Here is a 23,245-nt window from a genome sequence, read left to right as displayed (position 1 = left end):
AAAACTAAGGTGACATTTTGATTCTTTTCTCTTGTAGGCATCACTAAGAACATTGCTCCATGGACCAGATGTGGTTAACAACTCTGCGCCCAGTGTAATAAGGGAAATCTTTTCAAATAGCAGTTTTGCTCCGCTGTGTATCCACACAGCATGCAATCTGGAATATGTTCTGGAAACCAGTTTCAATCATGCTTGGCCTTATCTTACGTCTCTGGGACTCGCCCAAGAGAATAGGGTGAAAATGTCCATCACGAGAGGGGATCCACACAGAGTCCTTCTAGAAATCACCCTGGGAAATGGCAAGTGGATGGGCCATGGGGAACTGAGTGCTGAGGCTGGAGGAACAGCTGCAGAATGGAGGGTGACTTTTCTGAACAAATCTAGCGCTTTAGAGGTGATTATGCGAGAGTTTCTTCTAAGAGTTTCTCAAACTCAAGAGGGTAGATGAGAAAGATCTCAGACAGTCCGTGTAAAGCAATATAGTAGCAAATCTGGTATTATAAATTGTGTATTTATTTATAAATTATAATTATAGCCAGTTTGATTCAGTGATTAAGGAACCAACTTAGAAACTGGGCGATCATAAGTTCTAGACCCGTTTTAGACATGAAAGCCAGCTGGGTGACTTTGGGCCAATCACCAAGAGACAGTGAATTCTAGTCCCACTTTAGCCATGAAAACCAGCTGGGTGACTTTGAGCCAATCATCAGGAGATGGTGAGTTCTAGTCCCGCCTTAGCCATGAAAGCCAACTGAGTGACTTTGGGCCAATGACCAGGAGACGGTGAGTTCTAGTCCCGCCTTAGGCATGAAAACCAATTGGGTGACTTTGGGCCAATCACCAGGAGACTGACAGTTCTAGTCCTGCCCTTAGGCATGAAAGCCAACTGGATACTTTGGGCCAATCACCAACGGACAGTGAGTTCTAGTCCCACCTTAGCCATGCAAACCAGCTGGGTAACTTTGGGCCAGTCATCAGGAGACAGTGAGTTCTAATCCTGCCTTAGGCATGAGAACCAGCTGGGTGACTTGGGGCCAATCCCACTCTCTCAACCCAAACTATAAAATAACATCAGTAAGAATTACAACCATGTCAATAACAAAAGCTGTGAGCTAAAAGCCAGCATCCAGAAGCCCTTGCAATATTACAACACTTACATATAAGTTCTTCATATTTAACACTGCAACTTATTTGGCATGTGTTAGATTGGAGAAGGCTGGTGATGGGTTTTATGAACATATTCATAAAATAATATGAAGTAATGACTCACTAAAAAGAAAATATCTTTTTTTTTCCCCTTGGGTCTACTAGAAGCCAACATTTTCCCAAAATTTTGTTTCTGGAGGATCATTTTTCGGCAAGACTCAACACGCAAATTTAACGATGTTCTTCCAATGGAATGGTACAGCAGCTGATATGCAATTGGAAATAGACAAGTATGTTGCACGAGGAACTCTGGACCACTCCCTGCCCTATCTCCAAGATCTGGGACTGCCTCGTAAAAACTTGATTCTCCTCATCATGACTGGTAATGCTGGTGTGGAAGGACTTCTGGTACTCCATGTGGGCAAGTGCAAGCTGGAGATACAAGGAGAAACCCAAGCCAAAGCCAAAATGGAATGGACACTGGAGATGGAGATGGCCTGTAAAGCTTTGCAGGTAATTTTTGCTTCTTCCTTCTTAATTCTTGAAATCAGTCTTTCCTAGCTTTGCATGTTGTAGATGTGCTGGAATCACAGATTCCAGAATTCCCGTCTATCAGTGGTCAGGTCTCGTCGTGACTGCTTGGCAGACGTCTATGAAAAATTTGAGGGGGAATTTAGTTATGACTTGAGGATGCAGTTAAGGCCAAGGAATTGGGTATGTCTAGTCTACTGAAAAGAAGGACTATGGGCGATACAATAAGAGTGTTCCAATATTTGAAGAGCTGCCACATAAAAGAGGGATTCAACCTATTCTCCAAAGCACCAGAAGGCAGGACAAGAAGGAATGGGTAGAAACTAATCAAGGAGAGAAGCAACCTAGAACTAAGGAGAAATTTCCTGACAGTGAGAACAATGAATCAGTGGAACAACTTGCCTCCAGAAGTTGTGAATGCTCCAACACTGGAAGGTTTTAAGAAGATGTTGGATAACCATTTGTCTGAAGTGGTGTAGGGTTTCCTGCCTAAGCAGGGGGCTGGACTAGAAGACCTCCAAGCTCCCTTCCTGTTATTCTGTATTCTATCTCATCCAGGACAAAGATTAGAAATGGATTGCCTTCAAACATGTTTATGTTTTGTGTCTCACGGTAGGATCGCGGCTTCCCAAATCACGCACAATTAAACGGATCCCTTCTGAAGGATGATGGTCAACTAGAATTCTTTAACAGCCTCCAAGTGGAAGGCCAGGAGGCCTCCTTTACAGTAAGCACCAAGTGCCAGCCAAAGTTTATTTTAGAAGTGGAGCTGAGACACGGGCTTTCGTTCTTCAACAGGATCCCCAAAGAAAACAAGCTGATTGTCCATTGTGGGAAACGACTCAAGCGTGCTATAAACTTGGAAGTGAAATCTGGGCTTTGCCAACTTCAAGCCAACTTGGAGATGGATGCAGGAAACCGATCCCAGTGGCAAGCGGTGATGGAGAACTCTTGCAAAATGATACAGGTATCATCTTGGCCAGTGTACAGAGTAAGGAAGGTGACCTTGACAGAGACACACAGGTGGTGTTGTCTAGGCAAAAAGGGAACCAAGGACTCTAATCATCCTGGTCTAACAAGTGGGGCAGACAGCCCACCATGGGAAAGGACTTGGTGTCAAACACTTTGATCCAGGGGTGAAATGCTCCTGGTTCGGACCGGATCGCCCAATCCGGTAGCGATGGCGGCGAGTGGTTCGGAGAACCGATAGCAAAAATCCCTGAACCCCCCCCACCCGCCCCTGCCCAGCTGAGCCGCACGATCATCAGAGGCTTTTTAAAAAACTTTATAAACATTTTTTCTACAACCTCTTCCAACTTAAAAATGCTTTTAAAAGTAAAAAAAAAAAGCCTCTGATGATCGCGTGGCTCAGCTGGGATTGTCAGAGGCTTTTCAAAGCATTTTTTTCTGCAACCTCTTGGCCGAAGAGGTGGTTTAAAAATGCTTTGAAAAGTCTCTGACGATCCCAGCTGAGTTGCCTGATCGGCAGAGGCTTTTCAAAGCATTAGAAAAAATGCTTTGAAAAGTTTAAAAAAAAAAAAAGTTGGCCACCCCCACCCAGTCACATTACCCCCACCACCAAGCCACGCCCACAGAACTGGTAGTAACAAATTTTACATTTCACCCCTGCTTTGATGTCTCCTTTTTTTAAAGGGGGGACAGTGTCCTAGTGGTTAAGAGGCTGGGTTTGTCGACCAGAAGGTTGGCAATCCAAGATCCAAGTACCGTGTAACAGGGTAAGCTCCCATTCTTGCCCCAGCTCCTGCCAACCTAGCATGTAAATGTGAGTAGATAAATAGGTACCACTTCAGTGGGAAGAGAACAGCGTTCCATGTACCATTGGAGTATAATCATGCTGCCTACAAGATCCCAGAAGTATCTTCGGACAACGCTGGCTCCCTTGGCTAGGAAACAGAGATAAGTACCATCTCCTAGAACCGTGATGGTGAACCCATGGCACGTGTGCCAGAGGTGGCATGCAGTGCCCTCTACAACAGCATGTGAGCTGTCTCCGCAGTTCAACTCTGCTGTGCATGCATGCACGCCTCCTGCCAGCCAGTTGGTCTTCAGGTCTCTGCCGTGCATTTGCGTGGGGCATGTGGGGTGGCCGCGTGCATGCGCGGGGGAGAGGGCACATGTGAAGGGGGGGTGAGGCTTGTGCAGGGGAGCCCCATGCACATGTGCGGGGGAGTCCAGGCAGGGGGCCGTGCGCATATTCATGGGGAGGGTGCGTGCGCAGGGGAGGCGCATGCATTGCATTTTGGGGGTTCGGGCATGTGTGCATTTTGGGCACTCGGTCCGGAAAAGTTTAGCCATCCCTGCCCTAGAATCAGACATAACTGGACAGGGAAACCTTTATTTTTTTACTCCTTTTTTTAACATTAACATTAACCGTAACATTAAGAAAAACATTCCAAATGATACAGATCCAATCAAAATCAAAAGATAGCAGGGTCACGTTATCTGAGATCTCAAGGTAGCATCTAGACTCCTGAAATTCTTGGATGGAATCCAGGGGTTCCTCCAAGGGTTTTCCCGGTACTGCATAAATGAATGGGGTAGAAGTAGTGGTGGGATTCTACTGATTCAGACCGGTTCGGGCGAACCGTTAGCTCCGACTTTCAGCTGTGAGTGAACTGGTTCGCTCTGACTTTGAAGTGGGCCTGCCCTCCCGCCCTTGTGTTATACTCATCTATATTTCCGTTTCCGAAGCCCAGCTGATCGGTGCGGCAGAGTGGATTGCCGCGCCTCAGCTGTTTTCCTCACCAGCTGCAATGCGGAAGGTGACTTCTCTTGCGCGAAGTATGCACGAAGCAAACCAGTTGTTAAAACAGTAGGGTCCCACCTACTGTTTTAACAACAATATAGATATAAATTTAACAATAGTATAGATATCGACTGGCGGCCCCTAGGGAGAGAGCCTTCTCTGTGGGGGCACCTACGATCTGGAACGAGCTCCCCCCGGAGATACGGAGGATCCCGGATCTGCGCACCTTCCGTCGCGCGCTTAAAACGTTTTTATTTCATCAAGCTGGCCTGGCCTAAATCTTCTCCTTTTTAAATTTAAATTTTAAATACAAATTTTAATCTGTTTAATTATGGGGTATTTTAAAATTCAGCCAAATTATTTAATTTGTTTTAATCTATTTTAAATTTTGTATCTCTGTGTTTTATCTTCTGGCTGTTCACCGCCCTGAGTCCTTCGGGAGAAGGGCGGTATAGAAATTTAATAAAATAAAATAAATAAATAAATAAATATAAATTTCCAAACACATGGAAGTATATCCAACATATTTAATTCACGAGTTTTAAATTAAGAATGTCCTCCAATTAGATTAAATGGCTTTCCTTTGATGCTCCATGCTTCTTTGATTTGACTCCAACAACTCATGGTAGGACAGCCCTGGTATATTACCTCAAGTCCAAAGGTGTCTCTCAGCTTGAAAGAAACTGTGCAAATATGTCCTAAGACCTCCCCAAAGAGACATCAATGTTACTACATTCCAAATGTGGATGACAAGATTAGAACTTTGGCATCAAGACCAAAATACAAAAGTGGACTTCGGTCAAATCATCCAGGAATATCTATTTGCACAGCATCACTTCTCCAGGTTCATAAGCAGATGTCCTTTCCAACATCTGGTTCTTTTAATTACAGTTATCCTGGGACACGTATATTCGGCTTCATTTATGAGAGCACAGTTAGCTACAGTTAAATAATAGCCATCCTTAGGTGCTGCCGTGTTGAATATTTCATTTTAATTTCAGGATCTTGGAATCCCAACAAAAATGAATGGATCGGGGCATGTTTTAAAGGATAAGATCAATCTTGATTCTCAAGTGGTGCTTACTATTGGTGAAAACACTGTCTCTGCATTCGTCCTTTTGAAAGGCACAGCTGTAAGTAATTGGCCACATTGAATGACTTTCACCCATCTCCTCCCACTTACGACTGTATGACTGTAACTTGTTGCTTGTATCCTTACAATTTATATTGATTGTTTCCTAGTATGATTTAATTGCTTATTTGTACCCTATGACTATCTCTAAGTGTTGTTCCTTATGATTCCTGAAGAATGTATCTTTTCTTTTTATGTACACTGAGAGCATCTGCACCAAAGACAAATTCCTTGTGTGTCCAATCACACTTGGCCAATAAAGAATTCTTTCTTTCTTTCTTTCTTTCTTTCTTTCTTTCTTTCTTTCTTTCTTTCTTTCTCTTTCTATCTATCTATCTATCTATCTATCTATCTATCTATCTATCTATCTATCTTTGTAACATGGAGTGTCAGGCTTCTGCTTAGCCTGGTTAGGGTTCCTTGTTTCAATTGTCATTTTTTATTTGCTAGAGAAAACCAGGGTGTCCAGTTTCCGAAAGATGCCCTAATTAATTCATGAGCCATGATCCAAACTTCAAAGGAAATATAGTCATTTATTAGGAGCAACATTCCGGCAATACTGGGATGCAGTTACGACTGATCCCACGTAGATTTACGTTCCCCTATGACCCTGTCTCTCCCCTCCGCTCTGGCCATGTCATAAATCACATTCTCCAATTACCCACTTTGGCTGGCTGTGAAACCTAACACCCTCCTTCTGATTGCAGTCAGAAAGAATGTATGGAATTCACTTCAGTTCTCCCTCCCTCCTGCTCATGGCAACTTGAAAGCTTTGCAAGTTGACACAGGGCTTCCAATGAGCCAGATGGCCTAATGTAATGCTAATATATATTTTATTTGACCAAGTAGGTTAGACACCCAAAGAATTTGTCCTTGGTATAGAAGCACTTGGTGTATATGCAAAACAACAGAGAAATAATAATCCAGATCTGCCTCTCCCAGGTCCTTGGGAAGGACTCAAGAGGTAGACCAAAATGCCAAATTCAATCTGAACATCTGGCTGACTGTGCGATGATTAATAACAATAACAACAACAACAACAATAATAATCTAACCTAATGAGCAACCTTATTCTCCATAAAAGATGAAAGGGAAAACATCTAATTTTTCTTCCCAGTCTTTTGACAGCAGATTGACTTTTTTTTTTAAATTTGATTTATATGCTGCCCTTCTCCGGAGACTCAGGGCGGCTTACAATGCGCTAAGCAATAGCCTTCATCCTTTTGTATATATTTTGTATATTTATACAAAGTCAGCTTATTGCCCCCACAAACTGGGTCCTCAATTTACCTACCTTAGAAAGGATGGAAGGCTGAGTCAACCTTGAGCCTGGCGAGATTCGAACCTGCAGTAATTGCAGGCAGCTGGTCTTAATAACAGGGTGCTTTAGACCACTGTACTACCAAGGCTCCTCCAAAGAAACTTCTCCAAAGAAATCTTTTCAGCACTGCTATAGGTAGTCCTCACCTTAAGTGGTGCAGTGGCTTAGAGGTGGAGCTCTCGCCTTACAATCAGGCTACGAGTTCGATCCTAGGTCGAGGCAGATATTTCTCTGTGCACAATGTGAAAATATGAAATGTGAAAATATCTGCTACAAACTCTGCATTGGCAACAGGAAGGGCATCCGGCCAGTAAACACTCAGCTCCGTTCTGTTGCCCCGACTCCACGCTTGATGCAAGGGATTATGGGGTCATTAAAAGACAAAAAAAATTAGGTAGTCCTCACCTTATGATCATTCGCCTAGCGACTGCTCGAAGTTACAAGACTGTGTGAAAAACAGTCATAAGTCACTTTCCCCCCCCCCACTGCCATTGTAACTTGGAACGGTCACTAAATGAACTGACGTAAGTCCAGGACCACCTTAATTTTTTTTCATTGGCACACTTGATTTTCTTTTACCATCTTTCCTGCAGACTAGACGAGAATTTCATGCGCTCCTGGATCAACGCATCAAAGGGGCCATTAACTCTGGCATTCCTGCAAGGACAGAAGTGGATTTAATTTCAGAAAAGAGTAGAACCTTTTGTGAAAGGCTGCTTCAGTTCAAAGTGGATGGCCAGCAGGTAAACTGCACTTCCTTTGATCTATGTTTCAGTTTGCATGACTCGGCAGCCTCCATCGCAAGTGAACCCCAAGGGTTAGAAAAAACATCTTCCAAAGAACTAAACATAAAAAGGCAGAATAACAGAGTTGGAAGGGACCTTAGAGGTCTTCTAGTCCAACCCCCTGCTTGAGCAGGAGACCCTATACCACCAGACAAATGGCTGTCCAGTCTCTTTTTAAAAACCTCCAATGATACAACTTCCGGAGGCAAAGCCATTCCATTGGTTAATTGTTCTCCCTGTCAGGAAATTTCATGGGTTGTAGAGACCACTCCCCTCCAGTCACTGTAGGTAACCCTGGGATATAGCCTTGAAAAAGTTATGTCTGGAATGCACTCCTGTCTTTGGCTTCTGGCTGCTTCGTCGGTTTCCCATCCCCCTTTGCCTATGGCAATTTGAGAGCAGGCCAGGGATGCTTTGCAAGTTGACACCTGTTCTCCCATATACTTATATTTCCGGTAAAAAAATCCAGCCATTGTTATCCAACCCCACATGAAAAAGACAAAATCATTTCCTAGCCTCTTTGCCAAAAGTGAAGGTTACATTACTCCATTTTATGAGGTCTCTTTCTGCTGATAACAACAGGTTTTGGTGTCTTCTTCTCTCAAGCGTGGGAGAGCACGGGTTGCTTACTCTGCCACTGTCGCACACCCTTTTAACTTCGCGATGAAACACATGGAGGTTAGCTCCCTGACCCAAAGCCGCAAAGGAACCTATGCACAACAGGTAATTGAAGAGAATTATCTCCCGAGGGTTCTACAGTGCGTTCATTTGTCCTAAAATAAATGCATCCTATTAAGTTCAACCAGTCCTACTTCCAAGGAATGAGATATTATAAACCTTGACCCACTTCAATTTGACCAGTGAATTATCTGGCTTGGAATGGAGTTAACGGTCCGTAAATAATGGTGAAAATGTTTCAAAACACAGTCGATTTGAGAAATGCAGTGATGGGAGCTGATGGCCTTTCTCGAACAGTGCAGGAAGCCCTCGGCTTACAACAGTTCATTTAATGACCGTTCAAAGTTACAATGGCGCTGAAAATAGCGACTTATGACCGTTTTTCACACTTACGACCTTTCCACCATCCCTATGATCATGTGATCAAAATTCAGACCCTGGGCAACTGGTTCATACTTATGATCATTGCTATATCCCAAGGTCATGGGGTCACTTTTTTTGCGACATTCTGACAAGCAAAGTCCATAGGGAAAGCCAGATTCACTTAACAACCATGTTACTAACTTATCAACTGCAGCGATTCGCTTAAAAACTGAGGCAAGAAAGGTCGTAAAATGGGGGCAAACCCCACTTAACAAATGTCTCACTTAACAACAGAAACGTTGGGATCAATTGTGGTTCCGTGCAGGGGTGAAATGCAGGAGGTTCTGACAGGTTCTGGAGAACCCATAGCGGAAATTTTGAGTAGTTCAGAGAACCGGCAAATACCACCTCTGGCTGGCCCCAGAGTGGGGTAGGAATGGAGATTTTGCAGTGTCCTTCCCCCAGGAGTGGGAAGGGAATGGGGATTTTGCAGTATCCTTCCCCTGGAGTGGGGTGGGAGTGGAGATTTTGCAGTATCCTTCCCTTGCCACGCCCACCAAGTCATGCCCACCAAGCCACACCCACAGAACAGGTATTAAAAAAATTTGGATTTCACCATTGGTTCCGTGATATCCAGTGGTAAACAACCAACAAGGTGTCTTGATTGACTTTGAGTTTGGGAGAGATCTCTCTCTTTGAGAGAGATCATGGTTGAAACCTGCACATAAGTGGTGAACTTTGTGAAGCTTGTCTCAGAATGACTTTGGAGCATCCGTCACTTGCAGTCCAAATGTGGAGATGCTGTTGTCATCTTGAGCTTTCAAGATAAATGTCTCTTCTGAGTTTTAGATGCAGCTGGCTTGGAACCACGGCCCGCCTGCCTGGATGAACTTCACTTTTGGAGACAAGTCCAGGGTGAGGAACACATGCTGGGATGCTTGTATCACCGCTTCTTCTGGACAGGTACGAATGTTGGCTTTCAGCAAGAAAGGGTTTCAGGGTTGGGCAGCAAGTGGGCTATTCAGTTTCACCAGAGACACAAAAAAGATATAAACAGTCGAAAAAAATAACATGATTTTTGGAGCCAAACCAGATGTGGCCTTAAGTACATCTTTGAGTTTGATAGCACTAGCAATAACCCTTAGACTTATATACCGCTTCACAGTGCTTTTACAGCCCTCTCTAAGCGGTTTACAGAGTCAGCCTATTGCCCCCAACAATCTGGGTCCTCATTTTACCCACCTCGAAAGGATGGAAGGCTGAGGCAACCTTGAGCTGGTGAGAATCAAACTGCTGGCAGTGGGCAGAGTTAACTATAGCAATAGCAATAGCACTTAGACTTATATACTGCTTCACAGTGCTTTACAGCACTCTCTAAGCGGTTTACAGAGTCAGCCTATTGTCCCCCAACAATCTGGATCCTTGTTTTACCAACCTTGGAAGGATGAAAGGCTGAGTCAACCTTGAGCTGGTGAGAATCGAACTGCTGGCAGTCGGCAGATTTAGCCTGCAATATTGCATTCTAACCACTATGCCACCCTGGAAGGAAGGAAGGGAGGGAGGGAGGGAGGGAGGGAGGGAGGGAGGAAGGAAGGAAGGAAGGAAGGAAGGAAGGAAGGAAGGAAGGAAGGAAGGAAGGAAGGAAGGAAGGAAGGAAGGAAGGAAGGAAGGGCAACAGCAATAGCAGTTAGACTTATATAGCACTTCACAGTGCTTTTACAGCCCTCTCTAACCGGTTTACAGAGTCAGCCTGTTGCCCCCAACAATCTGGGTTCACATTTTACCGACCTTGGAAGGATGGAAGGCTGAGTCAACCTTGAGCCGGTCAGGATCGAACTCCTGGCAGTGAGCAGAATCAGCCTGCAATACTGCATTCTAACCACTGTGCCACCATGGTTCACATCTTTGAGTTTGATATACCGAAATCTTTAAATTGGAGGACATAATTCAAAGAGTGCGCCATCAGGATGGAGAAGGAATTTAAACTGGTTTCACTTTAAGGTGGACCACAGGAATAGTCCTCTTCTCCTGGAACTCCTGGAAGGTAGAAGAAGAACTCTTGAGAAATAGAATTCCTTCATGCCAGAAAAAATCGTTTTTTCTCCGGTGCCACTGAGCCAAGGGGTGGCCTCCAACCTCTGGAACTGCCGTTCTCCAAGTAAATAATGTTTTACATTCTTTTTTTGACAGCTTAAAAACATCCTAACAATTGCAAGTCTTCGGGCCTGTGGATCCCTGAAGCAGACAGCAGCTATGTTGAATCAGCACCTCGATCTGACCTGGGATAACAAGACAGTTGTACAACATCTGACCTATGAGGTAAAGGGAAGCTGGTTTTGTCACCAAACTTTCAGTCTATCAAGAGCCTTGATAGTACAGTGGTCTAAGCACCCTGTTATTAACACCAGATGCCTGCAATTTCTGCTGGTTCGAATCTCTCCAAGGCTCAAGGTTGACTCAGCCTTCCATCCTTTCTAAGGTAGGTGAAATGAGGACCCAGTTTGTGGGGGCAATAAGCTGACTTTGTATAAAAATATACAAAAGTATGAAGGCTATTGCTTAACACATTGTAAGCCCACCTGAGTCTCCGGAGAAGGGCGGCATATAAATCAAATTAAAAAAAAAAAAAGTCTCCCTGCCTGTTGAGGGCAGGATTTTGCACTTCTTTGAACACAAAGTGCTCGATGGTAGGTCTCTCACAAAGATTCAGAGATGTAAATAGACAGCTGCAGGGGTGGGATTCAAAATTTTAGCAAACGGTTCTCTGCCCAGTTGCTGGGTGGGCGTGGCCATGGTGGGTGTGGCCTACTCGGCCTCCTGCACCACGGTGGGGGGTGTTTTCACCCTCCCCAGGCTCACAAGCGTCAATAAACTCTTGTTGTGGCTCCGTTACCTGAGCCTGTGTTATCGGCAGGAGAGGACTCCGAGAGTGAAGGAGAGGAGTTGGCAAGGCCTTCCTCTCCAGGACCCTCCTCTCTGGCAATGCCTCCAGTGTCTTCCGAAGGGCAAGAGATAGGGCCGGGGCCAAGCACTTCCACGCAGCCGCAGGTGGACAGTAATGATGATGATGATGATGAGTCTTGGCTGGATCCTCACCAGCGTCGCAGAGATAAGCGCGCGCAGGAGAGGAAGAGGCGTGCCAGGGATTAGGCTGAGTCACTGGACCACACTCCGCAGGGTATAAAAGAGGGTGTCGTGGCCAGTTCAGCAAAAAACGGATATCGGACGACCTTCTTTGTATTTACTGGACTTTGTTGATTATTGTGTATTGGCTTTGTTCCCGGACGAAGGGAGAAACTCCCCCCTCATGAGTAAAGAATACCTGGCAGCCAGCCACTAGTTGCTGCCAATTCTGATACCGGATAAACTGTTGTCGGCTGAGTTCTTTAACTGTTGCCTGTCTGTGGGGGTGCGTGTGTGAGACGGTGACAGAACAACTCTAATGAAATGTCAACATCTCATGAAATTACATCAGCGGTCCTCTTGGTGTGTTTTTCACACAATGTTTTGCTGAACGGTGGAGATTTGGGGAATCAATGCATATCATGGGACCTGCAGCGTCCAACTTGCCAACACAAGAAAAGGCACTTTCACCCAAGACAAGTGGCAACCTAATAGTTGGGCTTTTCATTATGTGAAATTAAGATTGGATTACAATGTTTTCGTAAATGTGCCAGGAGAGATTATCTCCCTACCTACCGTAACATTTCTCTGAGATAATTGATTCAATTAAGTTCCCATTCCAAGATGGAACTCATTCTGTGTCTTTGGGACTCTTCCAGAGAAGTCTTAACTCAAATTAACTAAGTGATTGTAGTTAAGTACAATGACGAAAAATACACTTTCTAGGTTCCATGCTTTGAATTTTAAAGGACAGGGGAACAATAACGGAGTGGAACAGAACAAGTGTGTTCACTCTGTATGTGAATTGTGCTAAGATGTGATTCTGGGCCGCCGTTGCAATAATTTTAATTATTGTATTAAACATTTATGGAAAGAAAAAAAACAACACATAACAATGTAGGTCTTTTTTGTTTTCTCCATATGTGCCACAATTATATTTCTGCCTCTTTCTTTTCTTTTAATGCAGACAAACCGAGTGTTGCATCGGGATAAAATAACGGTAGAAGCTACATTAAAGAACCTCTTGAGGATCTCGTGTTCCCATCAGCGTATTCTGGGAGAAGTTGAAACGGACTATGCAGCTTGGCTGAATTACAACACGAGACTCTGGATGTGTGAGCTCCCAAATGTGAGGGATGGTTTGGAAGGGTTTTCAAACAGAAACTATTTTAGTAACGTCTGAATGTGTGGGGTCCTTGGGGCTCTCTAAGCTTGGTTGTTTTCTTGGAGACGTCTGATTACTAGTAACCCTATTCCCTTACCAACAGTGATGATGTTCCCTAGTTTGGTAATGAAACGTTTGCAAGAAAACAATCAAGCTTAACGCATTGTAAGCCGCCCTGAGTCTCTGGAGAAGGGCGGCATATAAATCAAAAAAAAAAAAAAGCTCAGAGAGCCCCAAGGACCCCACAGTCATTCTCCTCCTCCTCCTCCTCTTCCTCCTCCTCCTCCTCCTCCTCCTCCTCCTCCTCCTCCTCCTCCTCTCTGCCAACCCCATTCCCATCTAACATTGATGATGTTCCCTAGTTCAGTCATGAAATGTCTTCAAGAAAACAATCAAGCTCAGAGAACACCAAAGACTCCACATATTCTCCTCCTCCTCCTCCTCCTCCTCCTCCTCCTCCTCCTCCTTCTCCTCTTCTCTGCCAACTCCATTCCCGTCTAGCATTGATGATGTTCCCTAGTTGGGTCATGAAACATCTGCAAGAAAACAACCAAGCTCAGAGAGCGACAAAGACCCCACAGTCCTCCTTCCTTTCTTCTTCCTCCTCCTTCCCTCCTCTTCCTCCTCCTCCCTCCACAAAACACCACTCCCTTCTACCATTGATGATGTTCCCTAGTTGGGTCATGAAATGTCTGCAAGAAAACAATCAAGCTCAGAGAGCACAAAGGATTCCACAGATTATCCTCCTCCTCCTCCTTCCTCCTCCTCCTCCTCCTCCTCCTCCTCCTCCTCCTCCTCCTCCTCCTCCTCTCTGCCAACCCCATTCTGTTCTAGCATTGATGATGTTCCCTAGTTGGGTCATGAAACATCTGCAAGAAAACCACCAAGCTCAGAGAGCAACAAAGACCCCACAGTCCTCCTCCCTTTCTTCTTCCTCCTCCTTCCCTCCTCTTCCTCCTCCTCCCTCCACAAAACACCACTCCCTTCTACCATTGATGATGTTCCCTAGTTGGGTCATGAAATGTCTTCAAGAAAACAATCAAGCTCAGAGAGCACAAAGGATTCCACAGATTATCATCCTCCTCCTCCTCCTCCTCCTCCTCCTCCTCCTCCTCCTCCTCCTCCTCCTCCTCCTCCTCCTCCTCCTCCTCCTCCTCTCTGCCAACCCCATTCTGTTCTAGCATTGATAATGTTCCCTAGTTCGGTCATGAAACATCTGCAATAAAACAATAAAGCTCAGAAAACACCAAAGACTCCACAGATTATCCTCCTCCTCCTCCTCCTCCTCCTCCTCCTCCTCCTCCTCCTCCTCCTCCTCCTCCTCCTCCTCCTCCTCCTCCTCCTCCTCCTCCTCTCTGCAAACCCCATTCCCTTCTAGCACTGATGATGTTAGCTATTTGGGTCATGAAACGTCTGCAAGAAAGCAACCAAGCTCAGAGAGCACCAAGGACCCCTCTTCTCAACTCTGAGCTACAAATATTCTCCTTTATTAGTACTTCTAAATGTATTCCTGATTCTGACCTACAGCTTTCCCGTTGTCCATTATTTTTTCTGAAAACTGACCATCCCTGACCCTATTTGCTTCCTCTCCTCTAGGCAATGGCTCTTTCTGGCAAACTCCAGCTCAGCCAGGGAGACACCGTCTTCCGATCCGAAGGGAAAATCAGCCTTGGAGGAAACAATGAAGGGACGATTACGGTGGCTTTACAGAACAACAGCAAGCTGGAAACGAGGAACTATTCGGCGGAATTTTCAGTGAGCTGGGGGTCACTAATAAGGGGAAATACTTCATCTCTCTGCTTCTTTTTTTATTATTTTGAACTTATGCTGTTTTCCTACCTTGGATGGTCCCAGAAAGCGACTAGAGGAAGAAAGGGGGTGGCTGTTCTGGCCCGTCAGCAGCCGGTGCAGCTAGTAGCTGATTCCAACAACAAGGAGGCTGGTGTGGTGCTACGCCAGCAGCCTGTGCAGCTGGCACTCGAGTCGGACAATGAGGAGGCTGGAGAAGATGTGGTGCCAGGGGCAGGGATTCAGCCAGGGCCTTCAGAACCTCCAGAAGCTCCCATAAGTGAAGAGGACGAAGAGGAGGAGCCTCTTCTCGATGCACGGGCGCGCAGAGCTGCCAAAAGGCAGGAATGGTTCCTCAAAAGGAGGTCTCCTCGAGAGTAAGGCTTGGGGCTAATTGGCCACTCCCTTAGCCTTTTTAAGGAGGAACGTCGACTGAAGCAATTTGCAGGGAACAACTCCGTTCACATATCTTCGTGTCTTGTCTTGCTTATCTTATCAGCTTCCTGCAAATTGCTTCTGGGCATTCTGCCAACCACAGTAAGCTTTCAGTATTAGTCTTTGTATTCTTGGCGGCTGTTAATGCAGTTAATTAACATCCATTGTTGTAAAAAAACAACATTGGGGTCATTTTTGCAACCTTCTGACAAGCCAAGTCAATGGGGAAGCCAGATTCATTTAACAACTGGGTTACTCACTTAACAGCTGCAGTGATTCCCTTAACAACCATAGCTGTAAGGCCGTAAAATGGGGCAAAACTCAATAAATGTCTCACTTAGGAAGAGAAATTTTGGGCTGGTTGTAAATTGAGGACTACCTCTAGTGGGGAAACTTAGCAGGAATATACTGTGTTTCCCCAAAAATAAAACCCTGTCTTATATTTTTTTTTTGAACCCTGAAATAAGCACTTGGCCTTACTGCCATGCTCTCAAAAGCCCGATTGGCCGTATTTATTTATTTAGTCAAGTATGTATTTTATGACAGTTACAAGTGTAATTATAAATACATGAAAAGGATACGAATAAAAGAAAACATTAGGACAGGGACGGAAGGCACGCTGTGCGCTTATGCACGCCCCTTACAGACCTCTTAGGAATGGGGTGAGATCTACAGTAGACAGTCTTATTATCATTATAATTATTATTATTATCAGGAGATGTCTTATTTTGGGGGAAACAGGGTAGCAGAATGACGTTTTGATAGGAGATCTCTTACGTTTTGGGGGAAAGAAGTGAGGATATATTAATGCATCTTGTTCCAAATGATTTTTCACTGCAAAAGACCCGTCCCAAGAGAAATACAACTATCAGGAGTTTGGCTATAGCTGCCTGAAACATCTTTTTACCATACCTAAATTGCGCACCATCGTTCTTATTTTCAACTTGTGAGTATATACTGCCATCTCATGACTGGGATATTTACGGGCTTACAGCAAGAGGAGAATCTACAATCCATTTGAGCCATGATACCCTTGTTATAATGGGACGCGGTGGCTCAGTGACTTAGACGCTGAGCTTGTTGATTGAAAGGTCGGCAGTTCAGCGGTTCGAATCCCTAGTGCCGCATAATGGGGTGAGCTCCTATTCCTTGTCCCAGCCAACCTAGCAGTTCGAAAGCAGGTAAAAAAAAATGCAAATAGAAAAATAGGGACCACCTTTGGTGGGAAGGGAACAGCGTTCTGTGCGCCTTTGGCATTGAGTCATGCCGGCCACATGGTAGTACAGCCTTGGTAGTACAGGGGTTTAAGGCACCCTGTTATTAAGCTGGTTATTAAGACCAGCTGCCTGCAATTACTGCAGGGTTCGAATCTCGCCAAGGCTCAAGGTTGACTCAGCCCTCCATCCTTTCTAAGATAGGTGAAATGAGGACCCAGTTTGTGGGGGCAATAAGATGACTTTGTATAAATATACAAAAGTATGAAGGCTATTGCTTAACGCATTGTAAACCGCCCTGAGTCTCCGGAGAAGGGCGGCATATAAATCAAATAAAAAACAAAAACAAAAAAAACATGACCACGGAGACGTCTTCGGACAGCACTGGCTCTTCAGCTTTGAAACGGAGATGAGCACCACCCCCTAGAGTCAGGAATGACTAGCATATATGTGCGAGGGGAACCTTTACCTTTTTACCCGTGTTATGAGATCCATCATCCACTCTCGATTTTTGTAAAACCAAAGTTATCCTGAAAGCGGGAACGGGAACTCAGGATGTCCACAATGCTTTCTGCCCAAGTCATGTTCCTAAACTTTTCCCGAAGCTTCTGAGAAAGTAGAGAAGTGGTGAGACATTCTGGAACTTGAAATGAAATGCTGTTTCAGAATAACTCTTTTGCTCAGTGTCTATATGTGTCTCGCCTAGCTAAAAGGCTCCGAGGCTACTTGGATGGATGTGAAGGCCTGTGTGACCTCTTCAGCTGATCAAAGCCAAGTCTTCGTTGAGGGAAAGATGGATCATCCAAATGAGAAAGTGAAAATAACAGCCATCAAAGGAAAAGAGTGTCTTCGGTATTACATGGGATACTTGAAAGGTAGATTCGACAATGCAGGAGTCTATCCTCTTCCTGAATTTTCAAAATTTGCCTCTTCTGCGTTACTACAGAAATTTTCCTTCCTTCCTTCCTTCCTTCCTTCCTTTCTTCCTTCCTTCCTTTCTTCCTTCCTTCCTTTCTTCCTTCCTTCCTTCCTTCCTTCCTTGCCTTTTCCTTCCTGCCTCCCTGCCTCTTTTTCCTTCCTTCCTTCCTTCGTTCCTTCATTCCTTCCTTCCTACTTTCCTTTGTTTCTTCGTTCCTTGCCTTTTCCTTCCTGCCTCCCTGCCTCTTTTTCCTTCCTTCGTTTGTTCGTTCATTTGTTCCTTCCTTCCTTGTCTTTTCCTTCCTGCCTCCCTGCCTCTTTTTTCTTTCTTCTTTCCTTCCTTCGTTCATTCCTTCCTTCCTTCCTTCTTTCCTTCCTTCCTTGCCTTTTCCTTCCTGCCTCTCTGCCTCTTTTTCCTTCTTTTATTTGTTCGTTCCTTCCTTTCTTCCTTCCTTCCTGCCTCCCTGCCTCTTTTTCCTTCCTTCCTTCATTTGTTTGTTCCTTCCTTCCTTCCTTGCCTTTTCCTTCCTGCCTCTCTGCCTCTTTTTCCTTCATTCATTTGTTTGGTTGTTCGTTCCTTCCTTCCTTCCTGCCTCCCTTTTCCTTCCTTTATTTGTTTGTTTGTTCGTTCCTTTCTTCCTTCCTGCCTGCCTCCCTGCCTCTTTTTCCTTCCTTCCTTTCTCTTGCCTTTTCCTTCCTGCCTCTCTGTGTCTATCTCCTTCCTTCCTTCCTTCCTTCCTTCCTTCCTTCCTTCCTTCCTTCCTTTCTTTTTCTTTCTGCCTTCCACTTTTTTCCTCTTAGGAAATTCCGAGGACGCACTAGAATTTGCAGCTTGTATGAAGGATCAAAAGCATGCTGCACTCAACGCCCGCCTGGTTGTAAACAGACGTGAAGAAATGGGACATCTTACCATGGAAGCATCTAACCAAAGTCTGGATCTGAAGGCCCACAGCTGTTGGGATCTTGTCATGAAAACTGAGGTGGGAAATGCCATTTAGCAAACAAGGAACTGGTCTCTCTGTCTCTCATTCAAATTCAGAAACGGCAAACCAATAAACAAACATAGTTTTAAAAGCAAGTGAACGTAAGAAGTTATAGAGGTACAACGAGAGTATTAGGTTGGTAAACTGACCATTTGGGCCAACTGTTTATGTAATGGTGCTGGAGCCCAGATTTAAGAAAATCCCTGGGCGAAGGCCTCTCTCAAGCAAATTAATCTTTAATTACGGTAATTACTAATTGTATAGTTAGATACAATTAAGTTGAGTCTGACTCTTAGTGACTCTTACAATAGTGGCCAAAATTGTTGAAACTTTTTGGGTTCCCAAAAGGTTTCCACAATTTTGGCCACTATTGTACAGTACGTCCAATTCTTGCCACTTTGATCAATCTTCAGTTGTAACTCAAAAACTTTCGATGAACATTCCAGATATCTCCTTAATTTTATTCAGTGTCTTCCCCTTCTTCCAGTTCCTTCAATCTTGCCAAGAATAGTTGTTGGTTTTTTTTAATCCGTCTGGATTGCATGCTCAAAATATATCAATGCCTGCTTACCGGTCTTCATCTCACAAGTCAATCTTTATTTGTTCAGGACTGATCAATTACTACTTCTTGCACTTCACGGGACTCTAATAAGTGATGACAAATCCATAATTTTAAGACTTATCTTCTTTCTTTCTCAGTGTCCAACTGTTTCAGTTTTTAGCTTTAGCACTGGAACGACCATTAATTGCCGTGATATTTATTGTCATTAAAATGTCCTGATCAATGTTTATTCCAAATCAGATCAACCTGTTGCCTCAATTTGACTCCAGAGATGTCTATTCTGCTCTGCCTCTTCAGCTAATAAACTATATTAACTACCCTAAGAGTCTTTCTCATTCTTACAGTCAAAATTGGGTGAGATTATTTCTGATCTCCGGCACAGACTGGTGGAAAAAATAAAAAAATTGGAGGAACATATTCAGGATTTCAGAAAATCGGTAAGATATTAGGTATAGGGACTGTGTGTGTGTGTGTGAGAGAGAGAGAGAGAGAGACAGAGGGGGAGAGAGAGGGAGGAAGAGAGAGACAGAGAGAGGGGGAGGGAGAGAGACAGAGACAGAGACAGAGACAGACAGAGACAGAGACAGAGAGACTGGGGAGAGAGAGACAGAGAGAGAAATTTTGGAAAATTTACATTGCCACCTAATCACAGGCAATTCAAGGCGGCTTACAGGAAATAAAAACACAATATAAAAGAAATAAAAATAATAAAATAATATCACTCCACCCCATCCCCATCCCAGCAACAACAAACACCCATACCAGCTATTTAATGGGCTTCATCCCACTCTGGGTTCCCTAGGCCCACTGGCAGAACTACGTCTGTTAGTTTCAACTCGCAAAGCAGCCCTGGCCTGCTCTCGAGTTGCCATAGGCCAGGCTGGATGGCAAACAGCATGGCAGCCAAAGACAGATGCATATTCCATGCTTATCTCTCTCAAGGCTGTATCCCAGGGTTATCTACAGCAGCTGGAGGGGAGTGACCTCTACAAACTGCGAAATTGCTCCGTTGGCGAATGTGATTGATGACACACCCTGGGGGGGAAGGGGGAAAACAGAGTCATAATTGGAGGGCAAATTACGTAGGGTCAAAGCTGGCTTCACTTGGGAACATGCCGACATGAAGCTGCCATGAGGATGTTACCATAGTCATTAAATGTGAGGACTATTTTAAAACCATTTTAAATTCAGGAATGCCGATAACCTGGTGAACATGAAAGAATGGATTTGTGAACCCACTCAAATTCACAGGCATGTTTGACTTTTTTTGAAGACATTTTTGGGTGCGAGAGAGACACAGAAAGCCAGAGAGATCAATTCACTTTTGGTTTTTTTTTTCTCATATGGTTTGTACTATAGATCCGGCACATTGGATTTCTGTACGATGCTGTTGGCTGGTCTTTAGAAGCCTCCCAAGAGATGGTACGACTCCTCCATGGCTCCACAAGCCAAGCTGCTCAGATGTGGGAGCAGAGTGGATTTAAGCGACTCCTACGGGATCAGCTCCCCATGTACCTGAGGAAGTTTCAAAGCATCCTACAACAAGTCCAGCTGGAGCTGCAAAGTAAGCACAGATGGGCAAAAGAAAGACGTAAAAAACAGAGGGAACAGCAGCCTTGAGGGACAGGAAGAAGGCAATGATCAGATAAAAGATGCTTGAGCCCCAGTGTTGTGGCCCACCAGAGGCCAGCGGATCTGGCAGCAGATTCGGACAGTGAGGAGGTTGGGGAGGAACATGGGCCAGTCCTGGAGTCTGAGGAAGGCTCTGATGAGGGCTCTGTGTCGGAGGCAGAGAGGGGGCCAGAGCTGCATGCCAGTTATCAGCTAACTTTGGAGTCCGACATCAGTGAGGCAGGTGAACAGCTGGAGCCTGTTCCCAATGTGCGCATGCACAGAGTTGCCAGACGAAGGGAACAGCTAAAGAACAAGGGTCGACTCGGGAGTAAGGCCACAGGTGGACAATGAATGGCCCCTCCCAGAGGGAATAAAAGAGGAGCGAAAGGGGAGTGGAGTTTGCAGGAGACAATTAGTTCATTCCTGCATTCTTGCCAAGTATTGGGCCGTCTGAAAGATATCGGCCTGGCCACTCTCCAAGCCTGATAAAGGTCGGTAATCAGTGGTGGGTTGCTACCGGTTCGCCATGGATCGGGTGAACCAGTAGCGGCGGTGACGGGAGGCTCCATCCACCTGCCCGGACTGCGTATGCTCAGCTGAGTCACGCATGCGTGCATGTGCGCAAGCGCCCACGAGCGAACTGGTAGCAATGGGTTTTGAAACACACACCCTGTCGGTAATTGTGAATTATCTTGAAAGACTGTGGTCCACGGAAAAAAAACTCTCTCCATGAAACTGGTCCCTGGTGTCCCAAAAGGTTGGGACCATCCTTTCAAGATGATAGGACTTTGTGGTAGATCTTCATGATAGACCCTTTTCATATTTTTGTTCTTACTGTCTTTTTAAAACATCTTACTCAAGAGCCACTAACCACCCTAAAAGATGCCTACTATGATGTGACTTTGAAACCTTTGGATGAAGTTTGGCAACAGAAGACTGACGCATATCTAAAGAAGCTTCAGGCACTGGTACCCACTGTGGTGAAAGACGTATGGCTGATGGAACCCATCCAGGTTGCGTTGAGATCCCTGAAAACTGGCTTTGATATGGTTGGTATTATATACTTTGCCTTGTACACAGTTCCTTGTAGGACTTTTCTTAACAGGCTGCATCAGGGGTGAAATTCACTTACCTTCCCTACCGGTTCGCAAATGTGTGTGCGCTCGCTTTGCTCGTGTATGCCGTCGTCCGCACATGGGCAAAGCCTTTTGCCATTGCGCCAGTGGTGGGTTGCCCCCAGTTCGGACCGGTTCTATAGAACCGGTAGTGAAACTGGCGGGAGGCTCCGCCCACTGACCCTGACATCATCAGGAAGCAAGCGTGTGCGAACCGGTAGTAAAGGTAAGTAGAAACCACCCCTGGCATGCGCAGAGGCTTAAAATCGTCGCAAAAAACTGACGTCATAATGTCCGTGTGGGTGGGCAGAGTCTCCCGCAGCTGCCGCTACCAGTTTGCCCGAACCGGATAGAACTGGCTGAATTTCACCCCTGGGCTGCATGGATGTTCCCTTGATCCTCTCAAAGAGAACACCGGGGGCGAATACTTCCATGTGCTTGGCAGGATCTTGTGCGTAAAATCTCCCACTTCCTGTTATATATGGCTTTCCACAAATAAAATAAAATCAGTTTCCTGATAGCTGTTTTACTTGTAAACCGCGGAGAGTTTGCACAACCGCACTGGATTTAAAATATAATGGGTAAATAAATATATGCTCATTTGGCATTCAAATGCTTAATTCCGTTTTAATAATAAAATCTAAACCTGATTATTATTTTATCTTGATAACAGGCAACTCAACAGATACTAAACTGGGCAGAAGCCAAATTATCCCGAATGTTGAGCAGGCTCCAAAAATCTATATCGAATCTGTACAGATTCTCAGCCAGGTAGCACATGGTGGATTTTTGTTCTCTTTTATGACTTCTTGTTACATGGCTGTCTCCTCCTTGTTTCTCCTCCAGTTCTGTCGCAACTGTGGTTGTACGCTGAAGACTACCTTCACTCTACTCTAAAAGGCTTCTAGAGGTAGTCCTCAACTTACAACCAACTTATTTATGATGGATCATGTCCAGGGCTGGGCTTCAAAAATTTTAGCAAGGGGTTCTCTGCCCGGTTGCTGGGTGGGCATGGCCATGGTGGGCATGGCCTAGTTAGCCTCTTGCACCACGACGGGGGGGGGGGGCGTTTTTGCCCTCTCTGGGCTCTGGAGACTTTCCACAAGCCTCCGGGCGTGCAAAAATGGCCTTCCCAGGCTCCGGAGGCTCTCTGGAGGCTGTAAACAGGCCTGTTTCTGGACTTCCCAAAGTACACACTAAGCATGTACGCACATGTGCAGTACGCACCAAAAGGAGGCTTGGAAAGGTAAGTTGAAGCGAGGGGGGGATCAGCTGTGGCGCGCTATTTAGCTTCGCTAAAAAGCAGGATTTCCTGCTTTCTAGCAAAGTTAAACCGCGCTGCACAGCTGATTTTCCCCCCCTCACTGTTCTATTTACCTTCCCAAGCCTTCTTTTGGTGTGTGCTGCATGCACACATGTGCAGTACACGCCAAAAGGAGGCTTGGGAAGGTAAGTAGAACAGTGAGGGGGGATCAGCTGTGGCACGCGATTTAGCTTTGTTAGAAAACAGGATTTCCCGCTTTCTTAGCAAAGCTAAACCGCGCAGCACAGCTGATCGTCGGAAATACCGGTTCAGAGGAACCAGTAGCTTTTTTAAACTACCGG

The 23,245-nt window shown here is 45.1% G+C and overlaps 1 protein-coding gene across 1 annotated transcript in view; it reads left to right on the top strand.

Annotated features, from left to right (window-relative positions):
- The window catches only part of APOLTP (apolipoprotein lipid transfer particle homolog), an 86,925-nt gene that overhangs the window by 52,465 nt on the left and 11,215 nt on the right, over positions 1-23,245 (top strand). The window contains exons 40-55 of the mRNA XM_087878599.1: positions 38-394; positions 1,312-1,659; positions 2,294-2,644; positions 5,446-5,577; positions 7,491-7,640; positions 8,265-8,405; positions 9,573-9,686; positions 10,914-11,042; positions 12,814-12,975; positions 14,608-14,766; positions 17,155-17,323; positions 18,168-18,346; positions 19,256-19,348; positions 20,271-20,475; positions 21,387-21,574; positions 22,314-22,411. Of these exons, the coding sequence (XP_087734725.1) occupies positions 38-394; positions 1,312-1,659; positions 2,294-2,644; positions 5,446-5,577; positions 7,491-7,640; positions 8,265-8,405; positions 9,573-9,686; positions 10,914-11,042; positions 12,814-12,975; positions 14,608-14,766; positions 17,155-17,323; positions 18,168-18,346; positions 19,256-19,348; positions 20,271-20,475; positions 21,387-21,574; positions 22,314-22,411 (2,975 nt within the window). The remainder of the gene's footprint in view (positions 1-37; positions 395-1,311; positions 1,660-2,293; positions 2,645-5,445; positions 5,578-7,490; positions 7,641-8,264; positions 8,406-9,572; positions 9,687-10,913; positions 11,043-12,813; positions 12,976-14,607; positions 14,767-17,154; positions 17,324-18,167; positions 18,347-19,255; positions 19,349-20,270; positions 20,476-21,386; positions 21,575-22,313; positions 22,412-23,245) is intronic.

The sequence above is a fragment of the Pantherophis guttatus genome, chromosome 14 (assembly GCF_059756535.1).
Source record: "Pantherophis guttatus breed Tessera chromosome 14, ASM5975653v1, whole genome shotgun sequence".
NCBI classification, from domain to species: Eukaryota; Metazoa; Chordata; class Lepidosauria; order Squamata; family Colubridae; genus Pantherophis; species Pantherophis guttatus.
Note: the sequence above shows the minus strand (reverse complement) of the source record. Positions and strands in the feature narration are given on the sequence as shown.